Source organism: Gobio gobio, assembly GCF_949357685.1.
Source record: "Gobio gobio genome assembly, chromosome: 2".
In the NCBI taxonomy this organism is placed as follows: domain Eukaryota; kingdom Metazoa; phylum Chordata; class Actinopteri; order Cypriniformes; family Gobionidae; genus Gobio; species Gobio gobio.
Genome location: NC_137098.1, coordinates 31,639,429 through 31,656,247, shown reverse-complemented (window position 1 = coordinate 31,656,247; position 16,819 = coordinate 31,639,429). Strand labels below are relative to the sequence as shown.

General features: G+C 37.9%; 2 protein-coding genes across 8 annotated transcripts in view; one reads left to right on the top strand and one right to left on the bottom strand.

The window, feature by feature from the left end:
- map1aa (microtubule-associated protein 1Aa) overlaps positions 1-3,507 on the top strand; it is a 30,874-nt gene extending 27,367 nt beyond the window's left edge. The window contains exons 6-8 of one of the 2 annotated variants that reach the window (XM_079840254.1): positions 56-288; positions 492-688; positions 2,798-3,500. In XM_079840254.1, coding sequence (XP_079696380.1) covers positions 56-288; positions 492-647 — 389 coding nt within the window. In that variant the 3' untranslated portion in view covers positions 648-688; positions 2,798-3,500. Of the gene's footprint in view, positions 1-55; positions 289-491 lie in introns of both variants that reach the window. The other variant, XM_079840253.1, reaches the window with a different exon arrangement.
- Positions 3,508-7,285: 3,778 nt separating this feature from the next.
- ppip5k1a (diphosphoinositol pentakisphosphate kinase 1a) overlaps positions 7,286-16,819 on the bottom strand; it is a 41,442-nt gene continuing 31,908 nt past the window's right edge. For 2 of the 6 annotated variants that reach the window (XM_079802879.1, XM_079802881.1), the window contains 3 exons: positions 11,516-11,653; positions 11,262-11,375; positions 8,292-9,032 (listed from right to left, as the gene is read on the bottom strand). In XM_079802879.1, coding sequence (XP_079659005.1) covers positions 8,428-9,032; positions 11,262-11,375; positions 11,516-11,653 — 857 coding nt within the window. In that variant the 3' untranslated portion in view covers positions 8,292-8,427. Of the gene's footprint in view, positions 9,033-11,261; positions 11,376-11,515; positions 11,654-13,691; positions 13,872-14,447; positions 14,508-16,819 lie in introns of all 6 variants that reach the window. The other 4 variants (XM_079802876.1, XM_079802877.1, XM_079802878.1 and 1 more) reach the window with 4 other exon arrangements.

Here is a 16,819-nt window from a genome sequence, read left to right as displayed (position 1 = left end):
TTGCCAACATTACGCTGACGGCAAGTTTTTGTGCATTTGAATTGTTTCTTAACAGGTTCAAATTCTGCAAAACTCAGTGCAGCTGTGCCCCCCGGTCCTCCTATCTATGTGGATCTGGCCTACATTCCCAACCACTGCAGTGCTAAAAATGTGGACCAGGAGTTTTTCAAACGTGTTCGTTCTGCATATTATGTAGTGAGTGGAAACGACTCCAGCAGTGGAGAACCGAGCCGTAGTGTACTAGATGCCTTGCTAGAAGGAAAGGCACAGTGGGGATCCAATCTACAGGTATAATATTTGTTAATTGCAATCCCTGTGTGATTCTCTGTAGGTGTAAACATTGGAAGTTTGTAATTTGCTGATTAAATTGATGGATATTTTATGGATGCTATGCATATAAATTAGGGGGGGGGGGGGGGGTCAATGAAGTTAACCACAGTGTTATTACCATTACTTTGCTATACTATTGTCTTACTCTGTCCTATTTGTAGGTAACATTGATACCTACTCATGACACGGAAGTGACCCGCGAGTGGTATCAGCAGACCCATGAGAAGCAACAGGAGCTGAACATCATGGTCCTGGCCAGCAGCAGCACAGTTGTGATGCAGGACGAGTCATTCCCTGCCTGCAAAATTGAGTTCTAAATTCAACATGGCTCCCAGGTTCACATCTTTACTCTCAAATGGTCCGTTACAGCCTTAATTGTAGTTTACTCAGTCTAAAATTCTTAACCTTTTTCTTTTTAACTTCCCAAGGTTTAAAACAGCACATATTGTCTATTGCCCAAAAACCCCAATCAAATGGTACAAACTTTGATTATCATTTCCTGGTGATGAAAGTCACTAGAGTGCAGGAGAACAAAAGGAAGACGTGCCTTTCACTATGTACTTTTCAGGGTGGCTATTCCCTTTACGTTGTACAATACATACATACACACTGTAATAGATTTCTTGCTGCAAATTCTTAACCCTTAGATTTTGGGCCAGGGCTTGTTTAAACTAGTTTTCATGGTCACATTCCCAGTCGTAGTTTTATACTGAACAAGGTTACCAAACGAGTCTGCTAAATACAATAAGTTGATATATATAGCCTTGTTTATAATGATATTTAACTAAAGCACAAGTATACCTCTTTACTTATCTTTGAACAAAAGCACCAGAAAGTCAGCAAATACTGCATCTCAACCGGATTAGATACCCCTGCTTTCATCTGTTTAGTTCATGTATCCTTTCTCATTTCAACGAAACTGTTGCTTTGAGGCCCTGATTTATAAATCATGGCTTCATCCTCTTTCATAGCTCAATCATACACTCATACATGTAAAATAATCTTCTATTAATCAAGTTATCCCACATTCAGATACAGTACCTACTGTGCAAATGGCAATTGAGGCTATATAACTCAGCAGAGAATTTAACAAACACCTGGGTGCTATTTCACAAATATGAATTTAGTTAACAAATTTAGAGATTTAAAAAAATAAAAAAGGCATATACGCTGGACAGTTGTGCTGCAGCTTATGTGCTTTGCACAAAAATTACTTTACATTCCTGACTCAGAGATTAATGCTTTGAATTTGTATAGTAAAATGACAACATCAGCAACATTCAATTAATAATAGTAGATCGGGACAAAATTCTGTTTGTAAATGAATGCTGAAAAACAATTGAATAAAGAATGTTTAGATGGTAGGTTTATTGTCAACACTAAATAACAGAGGGGAAGTATTGGAATCAAATCTTATTTTGTCATTAAACGATGTATAAAGTGTACGTTCACAGAGTTTATGATTATTTTTAGTGTTTATGTCGTTAAGAAGTTTTATTCCTGATTTCGTCCGATTTTGAAGAAAATTCTTTAGCACCTTGTAATGATTTCCCCTTGATTTCTATTGGTTATAAAATGTATATAAGACACACTTGCTTACTGTAAAGGAATGGGAAGAAAGGATGACTGAGAATATGCAAGCCAACGTTGCCGGCAATGGAAATGCATGGTATTCAATGAATACACTATGTGTGAAAGTTTTTTTGCATAGGGTTATATGAAAGAAGTGAGCTACGGATACTGCACTTAAACCTATTCCAAAAATGTTTTTGTGTGTTTCGAAGCAAATTGTGGCTTTTATATGGGACATAAACCTTTATCTTAACCGTTAGTGCAAGAGCTGTTGTTTTTCCAATCAATAGACGACGAATATAAAAGTTTATTCTTGATTCAAATTATTTTTATGTCGCAGTGATGAACAGAAAACGTCATAACACGGCCAGAATTGCAAACGTTGTTTTGTTTTCCCTCAATATGTAAGTCTTAAAAATAACTGATTAAATGATACTACTGCTCTGAGCAGGATCAAAGATGAAATAAATAATAATGTTGTATCATTGACTGATGGATAGAAAACTCTGTAAAAGTACTGTATGCACTGCATGTATATTACCATGAGGTAACAGCCTGAACATGCATTTGAGTACGGCTATGCTTTTAGGTGCTTGGCTCAATTCATTCCTATATTAAAGAAGAAAGGTTGTAAGTGAAAACTTTTTTTAAGTTCCATTTGGGTTAAAACTCTGTTCAGAAGAACAGTTTTAATTTTTACAATTCTGATTTACATAGTCTATAAGATTTGATTGTTGACCTTCATCTTTGGAGAAAAGTGCACAGTTTTGATAAAACCACATTTACATCTAGACAAAATGACAGAAAACTGTATGGTTCAGCATAATCCTTTATATTTCTCTGAGGAACAATGAATGAGGATGCACGGTTAATGCTTGCCTCTGATGTTTTTAAGGTGCTGTAACTTTTGAGCTACTGGTTATTTGGCTGTGCTGCAGAGATGTTCTGCGTGACATGGTGAAACCCAGATGTGACTTCGCAGTACCACAGAAATAAACAAACACATACAAGTACCAGACTGCAGACTGCCAGATCAAGTGACTAGATCACTGATCACATTTTATATTCAAGATTTGTAAGTGTCTTGTGTGATTAATTTATTCTTTTTATTTTTTGAAGATGGCGACTAAATGTTTCGAAAAAGTTTGAAAAATAAAAAAGTCATGATGTGCTGTGCAAAACATCCCTTAGTTGCAATGTTGAGTTTGCCATCTCGGTAGCATCAACATTGAAATATAGCATTCCATTGAGCCTAGCTATTTAATGCATGTGACCTTCATTTCGAACTTGTATGTAATAGTTCATAGTTATATTAAATAAAGTACTATTTTAAACATATTTAAATGATAATTGTCTCAATTGTACTGAAAGGCACATATAACCAGTCCGCGCTATCATTTCCAGCGTGCAGTGTTGTTAAAAAAATGTAGACTTGGATTTATTTTTCATTTCCCATGTTTTCATTATGTTTGCTTTTATTTCTCTCTCTCTTTTTATGTGCAATACTCTGTATCTTTCTTTAAGCTCTCTAAATGAGTGTCTACAAATATGTTGTAGAAAGGTAAACCTGATAATCACTAATAAAATATGTTAATGGGAAATATCAACAAGTCTTTGCCTTTCTTTGTTTTCTTATTCAAATGAGAGTTATTTACCACTCTAAAGTGGAGCATCCAAACAAAGTGTAACCTACACTTTATTTACATTTAAGTAAAATATATAAAAAGTACATATATCAAATATGATGTAGTTTGTTACATATCAGAGTTATGTTATTATCATTAAGATACTATTATTGAATCTAATCTAATTATGGTTTTTATCAATAATTTGAATTAGTTTTCATTTTAGTAGGTTTTAGACATTTTAAAATGTTCAAAATATATAAATATACATCGTTTTTTATTAATTTTTGTTTAAGTTTTTTGTTATTGTAGTAAATAAAGAATAAATTAAACTAATTTTTAATTGAAAAAAAGTTTATACAGTGACAAGAAAAAGTATGTGAACCACTTGCAGAATCTGTGAAAATGTGAATAAGTTTAACTAATAAAAGAGATCATACAAAATGCATGTTATTTTTTATCTAGTACTGTCCTGAATAAGAAATTTTTTTTATATATTGTCCACAATTTATTAAAATGACCCCGTTCAAAAGTTTCTGAACGATTGATTCTCAGTGCTGTGTGTCGTTCCCTGGATGATCCACGGCTGTTTTTTGTTGTGTGATGGTTGTTCTTGAGTCCCTTGTTTGTCCTGAACTGCCCAATGTTCTTCAGAAAAATCCTCCAGGTCCTGCACATTCTTCCGTTTTCCAGCATCTTTTGCATATTTGAACCCTCTCCAGCAATGACTACGATTTTAAGATCCATCTTTTCACACAGGACAGTTGAGGGACTGGTTCTTAAACTTTGAACAGGGTTATTTTAATAAATTCAGCTATTTGTTTGCCTTGTGGACTATACATTATGTAAAATATCTTCAGGACAGTAGATAATGCATTTTGTATGATCTCTTTTATTTAGTTAAAATTATTCACATTTTCATATTATATATATTTGTTGTGCATATTATGTGCAATAGAGTTTGAGATAAAACTGAATATTGTCTCCACATAATCTAAAATAAAATATTAAATTGAATACTTTATTTCGATTTCAAGCCTATATAAAAACCTCCTTTGGATCAATTTGCTGCAGTAAACAGCATAAAAAAAACCCATCAAAGCAAAGAATGATCTAGAATTAAGACGTTCACACATTATAGAGACGATTCAAGGGTTTGAGAGAATAGGGGATCAACGCATAGCAGTGTTGAGATGTGGCAGCTGAATTCACATGACGATGACTTCACTGTCTGGGTCACATGCCTATTATCTTTTCTTCCCCTCCCTGAGTCCCTGTCTGTTTCTGAGAGAAAGGCATGGAAATGAACAACAGCCTTGTGTTGAAGAAAACAGAACGCAGTGCTTGGCACAGCAGCGGGCAATGCCAACAATGCCCTACTGTTCAGTGATCCTAATCATATGGATATACATACATTCTGGATTCTATTCGCTGGCGGGACTTGAATTCAGATGTATTAGCCTTCCAAATAAATGAGCGACACTATGATGATTGTTTACTTTGTCTTGGTGAAGATGTGTTTTGGTTGCGGTTCACAACGAAAACCCTCCAGGTGATGAATGATAAGAGCCTCGCTGTCATGCCAACGAGTATGAGGATGAATAACAGTTAGAGATAATGATGCTTATGCAAGTGGACACCTATTGAGACAGTAAATGAAGTATTGAAAATATGGAAATGTCAGACTTTTGTGAGGAAAATTAACATTTTTTGTGGGTGACCATAGCTGTCAACATTGAACATTGAAAATAAGGGAGATTTCCCGGAATCCATCCACAAAATAAGGGATTTTTTTTTACACGATTCTTACCCACAAACTTAAAAAAAAGAGTCTAAAGAGTTTATAACTACACAAAATATTTTGATTTTGGCCGTCAGCGTCCTGATCCATCATTGCACATCACACTCATCTATACTCTCCTTGAAGTTTACATCCCGCTACTTTTTCCCTCTTCCTCCCGCCCGCGGCTGCAACTGTCTTCTTCTTCTTCTTCTTCTTCTTCTTCTTCTTCTTCTTCTTCTTCTTCTTCTTCGATAGTAGCCTAAGCCAGTGTTTCCCAACCTTTTTTCAGTCATTTTATCATACGTTACGCTAGGTGTGTAACGGTACAGATTGCTCACGGTTCGGTTTGTATCACGGTTTTAGGTTCACCGTTTCGGTACGGTTCAGTATTTGCTATGTTCAGGGAAAAAAGGACTACTGTCAAATAAAAAAAAAGAAAATAATAAGAACAAATCATTTATATACAAGCAGCAGCACAAATAAATACTATCGAGCAAAGATACTAATAAAATAAACTATGCTTTTCAGGTTTTTCAGGTACGTCTAACATAGTTTTCAGGTACAGAAATTGATCAAATGTAAAATAACATTGCATATTTGACTGTATAAATTAAAGATTAATCCTATTAAACTTACAAAAGCTATTCAATCAAGAGCAGTGAGTGATGCCCTTGTCTTTTGTTTGACATTAAACAGACAGCTGTAAAGGCTACTGCCCCTTTAAGACCTCGGATATGCGTCGTCTTTTCTGGACTGTAAAAAGTTTACTTAAGCCATATACAGACTATGTCTGCTAGAATACTCATCATCAATATGGACATGTTGACATACTTTTTGCGTGAGTTTGTCCGTTCAAGAGCAAGACTTGAAAGAGAACTCAATATTTGCGCGCTGAGAGACGTGTGCGCGCTCTCGGATGAGTGCACAGACACATTTTCTCACAGTGCGCGCGACTTCTCATTCGCGTCTTCTGGCACTAAAACAGATAGTTGCGTGTTCTGAGTTAACACAATCAGAACGTAAAAGTACGGGATATTTTACGGGAAAATACTGAAACGGGAAGACAGCGGGAAAAGAGCTAAAATACGTGAGAAACCCGGAAAAAACGGGAGGGTTGACAGCTATATGTTCAAGTGAAATAAGGTCCACTTGTTCGATACAGAGAAACCTGGTGCTTATCTGATCAGTGCAGTTCACACATAAAAAATGATAAAAAAAGGCACTTGTTTCCTGTAGACAATGCCATTTTTATTTGAAACACCGTAAATCAAAGTGGCATTTAATACTACTGCACAGACGGCATACAGCACCAACAGTACGACACGTTTGAGTTGAATCTATCAGAGGCAGATGCTTTAATATGTCAGTGAATGCAGAAACAGTTGTCAGTGGGTTCAGTGTGTGCTTCACTGTACTCCGAGCGGAGTGGAATAATTCACAGAAGTGAAATGCTCGTCTCTAGATTCTAGAGGTCTTACAAGCTGGTCCTACATCAGTAAGAGTCGGTTACTTTTACACATACACACACATTCTGCACGCTCAGTAGGCCTAAACAACGTCCACCATCCAATTATTTACTTAATGTTTTTATCCTGAAGAGGTTCAGATCAAAAGAAAAACAGTACAGTATATGCTTCTGAAAAGCAGCATCTTTCTCTCTTTTTTCTTACCGTAAACTAAACAGTAAGAAGACAAACATTTTGTGTGTGTGTCATGGTAATCTCGGTACACTGCACTCCCCATATGATCAAACAGGAGGGTCGCGGTACAAAAAAGTATTTCGCAGTTCAAGAGAGAAATGTACTTGAAATGAAGACCACCACTTCATCGTTTAAAACCGTGAGAGCACTGTAAGTTTTACAAAAGTAAAAACTAAAATATAAAAAAACGAGACTTGTTCATTTGCAGTCTCATTGTTAAAAGTAAGCTGCATATTAGTCAATAAATATATATAGACTAAATATATATATATATTATAACGATTTAATAAATTATGACAGTGGTATGTATAGCAAGCTTTGGCAAACAGTAATAAAACGGTAGCGTTAATTTAAAGGGATAGTTCTCTCAAAAATGAACATCGTGTCATTTTGCTCACTCTCGTGTCGTTCCAAACCCATAGGACTTTTGTTCATCTTCAGAACACAAAGGAAGATATTTTTAATTAAACTTGAGAGATTCCACCAAAACTTTCTAAAAGTAAGAGAAATATTGGCAAGTATACTGAAAAGACACGATTTCTTTATATGGTATATGGTTTGTTAACATAAACATTGACCAATACACATACATAAAGCATATTAAATATGGTAAATGGAAGCTCAAACATGTTTCCTTAATGTGCAAGACAGCTTCCGTTTACCATATATGTATGTGCGCTGATCAATATTTATGTGTGAATAAATGCCTAAATGAAATCTGTTCATTATATAAAAAGTGATCGCGTTTCGTCGGCTTTGCTCGATTCATACATATATGTCTTTATGAGCTTTATAAAGCATCAACGTTTTCAGTGGAGGGATAGAAACCTCTCAGGTTTCATGAAAAACACACAACATGAGACACGACATGAGAGTGAGCGTTTGATCGTTTCATTTTTGGGTGAGCTAACCCTTTAATATGCATTTAGCTGTGTAAGTTCATTATTCAAGAGTTCAGCTTGACTAAGTGCTTCAGAAACACAATTAAGCTAGTATCAAATATCACATCCCTTTGAAAAATATCTTCCAGACCAGCTAATGAAGAAAAAAAATGCAGTCGTTTGGAGACAAGGAAGATAATATGTGCACAAAAAAAATGTTTCAGTGCGTCTAACAGCTTATGTTTGATCACTGGCCGTAGGACTAGAGTGATGCGTTACACAGGAAGCACCTCTGAATAACACTACAGAATTAAACACATGGAGAGTTTATTACGATTTTTAACTGGAGCATTTGAGCTTCAAGTTCAAAAGGTGACAATCGGCGGGAGGGCCTCCATTTCTTCCCTTAAATTACTTAGGCGAATCCCACTTTGACTTGTTTGGGACTTCATGAAGGTCTGAGGCACTACAGCGAGAGCATGCTGGGATGGGGTGAAGGACGCACGTAGGAGGGAGCTGCCCGGTCTGCGTTTCCTTCACGGCTCAGGCACATGTGGAGCTCCCACCTCCAGTGGAGTGCCAGGGTGGGGCAGGGTCCCCGAGCTCCCCCTCCAAACATCCACTGTTTCCTGTGTATCAAAGAACTCATCCGGCTCCTCGGGCGTGAGCGGGGTCTGGGCGCTGGAGCCGGCCTCTGAGCTGCTCTCTCGCTGCTCGAGAAGCACTGGCAGGGAGCTGGGCAGCCCGCAAAAGGACTCCGTCGCCGAACTGTCTGCCAAGAGTGAGCAGGGAGGAGTGGGCTCCGTGGGGGCCGGACTTGACACTTCATCACAGCATGGGCTCTCAGTCAGACACTGGCCTGCAGAGTCTGTGCCGTCCACTGCTATTTCACTGGGTTTCTCCAGGATGGGAGATGGTATGGAGGGGTGGAGGTCTTCAGAGGGGAGGCTGGTTTCAGTGATGCTGAGTGCAGACGTGGAGGACACACAGTGGCTGTTGTTGTGAGGGGTCGGGTGGATCTCCTCGCTGCTCTGCGGCGTGAGGGTGATCTTCTCACTGAAGCTGAAGCGTGGAGAGGTGTCAGCCGTGGTGGGGGACGAGGGGCCGGCGCTTGACACTGTACTTGAGGGACCACTGCTGTCTGCATGGAGAAATACACACACACACAAACCAGTATTAGACAAAAACAGGAGCCATTTGTGTCTCTCATATGTGTGTGTGTGTGTGTGTGTGTGTGTGTGTGTGTGTGTGTGTGTGTGTGTGTGTGTGTGTGTGTGTGTGTGTGTGTGTGTGTGTGTGTGTGTGTAAAAAATTACTTCAGCAATGAATATTTGATGCCAGCTTTTAAAATGTGTTACTATAAAGGTTTTTCTAAATGCATCAATTGTTTTGCCTGCTCAACCCTTGTGTTTTCACTACTCCTTGATGTATTAGCAAAATATACACATTTTAAAATAAAAACATATGAAAATTAAAAGCTAGCATTTGTTTTTATACTTTCTATTTATATTTTTGTGGATTTTGGTGGACATACTGTATTATTAAAATGAATTAGATTTGTAACTCAAATTGGCATATCAACCCTGTAACCATAAATTTTTTCCCTTTTGAAAAAAAATTAACTATAAATAAAAAATGTAGTTAGTAGTCAGTGTTAGCCTCTTTAGTGAAAAAGAAGTAACTTTAAAAAACCTATACATCAAGTACTTGATATGAAAATAATGTACTTTAAAATAGTTAACTTAAGTGCAAACTGAATATAATGTTTTAGGACACTTAACTGCAAATAAACATCAATTATTATAGTTTAAATTTATATTACATGCAATTAGCTGAATATTAGAGTGCGTTTTACTCTAAGCAGGACTTAGGTCCAACTTTATATGTAATTTCATAATTACTTCTATTGTCTTTGAAATATGGTTCAAGTGTTTATTAAAGTGTATGTATTTAAATATATTCGAAATGACAAATTAGTAATAATGAAGCTGTTGGTACATTTAAAAATATATTAAATGTAATATCACACTACAGTTAAACTTATTTTACAGGTGCTTTAATATGTTAGTCAACAGATCAAAATAATGTGCTTCTTTAAAACATGACAAAAGATTATAGATTATAAAACAATGATTTAAAATGGTAAGTGCACCTTTTAAAAGTGCACTTAAAGAGTTTTTCTTAATTTTCTTAATACACTTAAGTGGCATTTATTTCCATTAATACTATATTATCTGCAAGTATAGTTTAAAAAAAAAAAACTATTAAGATTTGAGCTCTAAAAGTGCACATTCAATACAATTAAGCACACAAGGACAAATTACACCGATCAGGCATAACATTATGAAAAAATATTCCTAATATTCTGTTGGTCCCATTTTTGCAGCTAAAACAGCCCTGACCTGTCGATGCATGGACTCCTCTAGACCCCTGAAGGTGTGCTGTGGTATCTGGCACAAAGATGTTAGCAGCAGATCCTTTAAGTCCTGTAAGTTGCGAGGTGAGGCCTCCATGGATCGGACTTGTTTGTTCAGCACATCCCACAGATGTGCTGGGGAATTTGAATTTGAATTTCACACGCACCCGGCCATCCACATGACGTAAAAGATAAAGTGATTCATCAGACCAGGCCACCTTCTTCCATTGCTCTGTGGTCCAGTTCTGATGTTCACGTGCCCACTGTTGGTGCTTTCGGCGGTGGACAGGGGTCAGCATGGGCACCCTGACTGGTCTGCGGCTATGCAGCCCCATATACAACAAACTGTGATGCACTGTGTATTCTGACACCTTTCTATCAGAACCAGCATTAACTTCATGAGCAATTTGAGCTACAGTAGCTTGTCTGTTTGATCGGACCAAACGGGCCAGCCTTCGCTCTGCACGTGCATCAATGAGCCTTGGCCACCATGACCCTGTCGCCGGTTCACCACTGTTCCTTCCTTGGACCACTTTTGATAGACACTGACCACTGCAGACCGGGAACACCCCACAAGAGCTGCAGTTTTGGAGATGCTCTGACCCCGTCGTCCAGCCATCACAATTTAGCCCTTGTCAAACTCGCTCACATCCTTACACTTGCCCATTTTTCCTGCTTCTAAACACATCAACTTTGAGGACAAAATGTTCACTTGCTGCCTAATATATCCCACCCACTAACAGGTGCTGTGATGAAGAGATAATCAGTGTTATTCACTTCACCTGTCAGTGTGATATGTCATGATGTTATGCCTGATCGGTGTAAATCCTCATCTTTTTATCATTTAAACATCATTTGAACATCTGGTCCATCCAACATACTATATGTAACACATGTTAGTACAATAGCTGAGTGTATTCTCCATGTGAAGTATCTTAGGGCAGCAGTACTCACACCAGGGTGGCCGATCAGAACGCTGGCGCAGTGAAACAGAGGAGGACAGCACTCTGTGAGGCATGTAAGAGTCCCCTGTGGGCTGGTTCTGGGAGTCAAACATGGCTGAGAGAGCTACAGAAGGCGAGACAAGCACACACAGTTAGGACACAAGTGCATTCTATTGCGGTATCAAAAGAACTGAGAGTGACCTAAAAGTATGACACGTTAATTGTCATTTCTTGTGTTACTTAAATCTATGCTATGGGCATCACCTCTGGTTGTCCTGGTGTGGGAATCTCCTGCATTTTCACACATGGCCGTCAGGAACTCGTCGACTTGTTTTAGTGAGAGCGAGTTGTGGAGGGTCTCGAGGGGGTAGATGGAGGGCACCATGGAGCAGCCTTCAAAACCTACAGATGAGAGAAAACAGTCCTCTATTCAGACATCAGTGTACACCCAGAAAAAAACTCAATAACCTATAACCACTGAACCAATGTCAATAGTCATTCCACCTACTGCCAAACCCTTGTTAGTGACAGAACCACAGACAGAGTCACAGGCGGGAAACATTTAGACGTACATGCACACAACTAAACCCACCTCATCCTCTTACCATTCATTCAAGACTTGGCATGTATTACATAGGTAATCTTAATCTACATTCACAAATGAAGACATAATCTGGTAGTAATGTAGCCACACTCGCGCACACAACTTCAAATAAAACATTAAAGTTCAATTGTTAATTAATTGTTAGAGTCTCTATGCACTTCTTTTAGTTGAAAAACCAAACTCTTAATGTAGATGAAAGCCACACACGTAAATTAGGAGGAAGCTGGCAGAGACAAGAATAAAAACCGGAATGAATGTGAGAACTGCACCTGCGGATCATCATGTAATCAGTGCATGAATTTGATAAAAGGAGACATGTATTTCATGACAAAACATCACTTATGACTGTTACTTATGAAAATGACCCTGGATTCTGGAGAATGTAAAAAAACAAAACAAAAAAACAAGCAAGAGTATGATTATGTATGAAGTAATTGCAGTTTAAATAATTATTGAGGGTTTAATACATTACCGTAATATTTATTTGGAAATTAACACATTTGGGACAGAAATTTGTTATATTCCTTTTTTTTCAAATCCCCAGAGGCCTGTGGCATGCAAATAATATGCCACTATCATGCAAGTCAGTCACTGTTACGGTTACTTTGATACGTCAGTGAGTCGATGCGACTGTAAGCTGACACGGTTGCAATCAGATGCCACTGGCATGCATCTGCCACACAACACACCCCAGCAAACAGCAGTGAGAGATCACTCCTAATGCTTCTCCATCCTCTCCTCTAAACAGCGCTAAATCTGTTCTGTCCTCTTTCTAAACACTGGTCTGAATAGGTTGCATGAGTACCAGCACAGGTGGCCTTCTTAAGGGCTAATTTATTCATTCAATCCATCTGGGACCGTTAACAAAAGTCAATTACAATCGGGGGGGTTTTTTGTAGGGTGGAATTAAATCATCAAAGTTAAAAAATTCTGAACTATCACCTGCACAATAACAGGCTGGCGGTAATATTTCTTGCATGTTATCTAGTTCTCTTTCACTAGTACATTTTTATGGAGCCCCTAAAGGGACATGGTGAAGAAAATAAAATCATATTTTTGTCCCTTTAGGGGCATTTTCATTACACTTCCATTTAAAAGTTTGGGGTCTGTAAGATTTTTCATTGTATCTGAACGACATGCTAACCATGGCTCCTTTTATTTGATCAAAAACACACTACAATTTTTAATATTGTGACGTTATTACAATTTAAAATACCTGGATTTTCTGGAAATATATTTTAAAATGTAACTTATTCCTGTGAGGGCAAAGCTGAATTTTCAGCAGCCATTACTCAACCTTCAGTGTTACATCCTTAATATTTCTTAATAACTGTTTCTTAATACTTTTTTTTTTTAATTTTCTTTGATGAATAGAAAGTATAAAAAAACAACAGCATTTATTTTAAATAGAAATATTTTGAAACAAATGTACACTTTTGATAAATATAATGTGTGCCTTGCTGAATAAATGTATTAATGTCTTTAAAAAATAATTATAAAATATTACTAACCCCAAACTTTTGAACGGTAGTGTTTTTTTAACAGGAAAACAGCATAGCGAATTCATAATTTTAGATTAATTGCGTTAAGATTTACAAAGCACAAGATTTATTTTATTTCCCTGATAGCCCTAAAAATATTCACAATCTATATAAACTACAATAAGTTAAAGGAAAAAAACAAAACAAGAGCTGTGTCATTGCAAGCTGCTTTTCCCAATAACACAAGCATGCTTCAAACAGCAGAGGCGCTAGAGCAAAGCTGAGGCGGCTGTGGCAGCGGCCATTACTGCAGTCACGGCACAGCAGGGCACGGAGGAACCTCCGCAGGGCTGACCGTAGAGGTACTCTAGTGGGTCCTGGCCAGAGATTAACCAGTTGCGGAAGAGGCGAAGATGGTAGGAGCATTGATGGAGGTGGTGGGCAAAAGCACTGTCCAAACAGAACGGGTGGCCAATATTGGTGTCGTTGGAAAAGCGCCTCAGCAGCTGGGCTACCTGGTGCTCTTCCAGGGGTTCTGAGGAAGAAGAGGCAGAGCAGGGAAGAGAAGAGTGGGGAGTAGGGGTTGGAAAGCAGACGGGTGAAGGCATGGGGTCCTCATGGGTACAGAGATTACCGTTTCATTACTTAGCATGCTATCAGAAAAACTCCCCACAATAGGTAGGAGAGCGTTTAATAGACACATCTCCACATTTAAACACACCTAAACAAGGGCCTGAGCAACTGGTCACCAGCAGATAATCCCAAGCAAACACACAGCAGCACTTAAGTCCGTTGTAGTCCACCACCTTCATCCACAAACAATGATGTCCAGTTCTATGCACACAGAGTGCAAAAGAAACTCCAACTCCTGGAGCCAACATTCATCGCTTAAGGCACAAGACCACAAGGGATTCAAGGAACAACTCACTAAGCTACACACAGACATGGTCTACATTCCCACACTGACATCTAGAACTTCTAAACAGATCTACTTTTCCTCACACGGTGAGTTCTTGAGCGTGCATACGGACACTGTGTAGTTAGGCCCAGCCGATTAACTCAATCGACCTGATCGGATTAAAGCTGCAGTGAGATAAAGATCTATCATTACCTGAGCCAGACCACCATAGAGGTGGTTTAACCGTCATGGCAGAAGCGTCATCCCGTGTGCCTAAAGTGAATACAGTGCTCAGTGGAGTCAAACATCACACCACGATTAGACTATACCATGAGAAGGTGACATCATTACAAAAAACATACTCTTAATCTCTTACTGACCCCAAACTTTTGAACGCTAGTGTAAAGGCCTTTTTTTTTTATAGAGCTTTAACATACATGTTACTGATTGCTACTGTTTTTTCCCCCTTCTATTCTATTTGAATATTTGATTATTTCCTTACTACTTATTTCAATTTAAAAATATTACAAAACAAATTATTGTTTGCTAATAAACGCAGTTTATAAAGACAATCTATTGAAGAGCAGAGGCAATGAAAAGCGGCCTGAATGCATACTTGAGTTTTATTCGGTTCATAATCTTGTCACTAGATCATAACCAATCGTTCCAACACAAACGCACACAGACACACATTTGATCATAGCGTGGATTTTCTATTTACTTCAGTTGTTTTTATATTAAATCAGTAAATTATATTTGCTACACCCAACACTACTTGTTACAGAAACCTTTTGGCATTTTTGGATTTGAATTAAAACACTATACAATCTCTTTATTAAGCCGTTTCATCATGTGCACCATTGGGAGGTGCCCAGAATGTAGATGATTGCAGGTTTAACTATCCTTCTGGGGACATTTGATACCCACCTGAACCACATTTACACACACTTAGTGGGAAAACACAAAAATATAATGATTAGGCTGAATGAATAGAATTTGTTTAAAGAGTGTGCACTCATTTAAGAGACGTGAAGGCAAGCGAGTATTTCTTATTAACTACAGAGACATAATTACGTTGGACGGAAGGCTCCTATGTGAAAGGCTTCGAGAGCTGGGTGGCTGGGAAATGTGTGGTGGGTAGAGTGTGTGGGATCTGGCAGGGAATGGGATTGTGTAGGCGGATCAGGGACCATCTTAAGCTTTGCATGAGATACAGCACTGTGTCCAAATACACCTACATAACACGCTGCAGTAATTCACATCAGTTTACAAGCAGTTCTTTTCTATTGTTCTTGACCTTTGTTATCACCTCCATTCAGGTTTGTTTATGCTAGACAACATCTCTGGACATCCTCTTGATCACAACATATGAAAGACGATTCTCCTCCCGAGAGAGAAATACACTGATCATCTTAACCAACATAAACATGCAGATTATACACAGCACATGTGTCTATAAATTAAGAGTTGAGAACCACAAAGGACACTGGCTAGGAGTTCATCTGTTTCTGCACGCGTGGTAGGTTATTTTACTCGCATTAACTGAAGATTTCAATTTGAAAGAAATGCTAGTATTTGTAATTTTTGGCATTTCTAAATATAATGGCCTCTTTTTCTGTAGACAGACTGTAGAAAGCACTGAGATTTTAAGCTGCCTCCCACGTAGAATCAAAGGGAAACAGGGTAAAATACTCCTTGGCGTCGTAACTCAACATTCACAACATTTAGCATAATAACAGTGCACAACCACATTGAATTTAAATAAAAATATAGAGAGAAGATTAATGGGGTAAATAGTGTCAGGTAAACCAATTCCCAGTGAACAATCACTGTCTGCTATTAAATACTGTCATAACAGTGAAAAACAATGTCCATTAATACCAGAGCGATGAGAATTTCTCACAGGGGAAAGATTTAATCACCGGTGTGCTGTCCAGTCTTGGTTCAGATTCATTATCTCGAATATCTATTCATAACTGTACACTTGAACAAAAAAATCATTATCTTAGAATCTCAGTATTTTTGTTATCGTTTCCATAGAAATATCAAAACACCCTTATCAAAATCTAAATTCAATTACTTTACAATATTGCACAGAATATTACAACTAGGATTTCTGAGAATATACTGTATATTCTCACTTTATTTTTCTCAGCGAATTGGCTTTTTTAATAACTTCATTCAATATATTCTCTCTGACATACACTGCTGTTAGTGAATAGTGAATCTTATGTCATTTTGCTTCCCAAATAAAACGAGACAAAAATACTGATTAAGAACATGATGTTTTTTGCAGTGTAATACACTCACCGCCCCCACAGACTTGTGCACAAACAAGCACAGGAAACACAAACACGTGCTTAAACTCATACAAACAGTCATCCGTAAACTGATTAGCATCGAGTCACTGGGTGAGAGTGAGAGTTGTCCGCAGGAGGTTTCAGATAGCGATAGTGGTGCATGTGTGAAGGGTAAGAGGCTGGTTGAATGTTTAAAAAGATGATGAAACTGGAGAAGCCGAGAGAACCATGGCAGAAATCACGTGAAAGAAAACAAAACCAACATAAATTTCCGAAATGAAAATA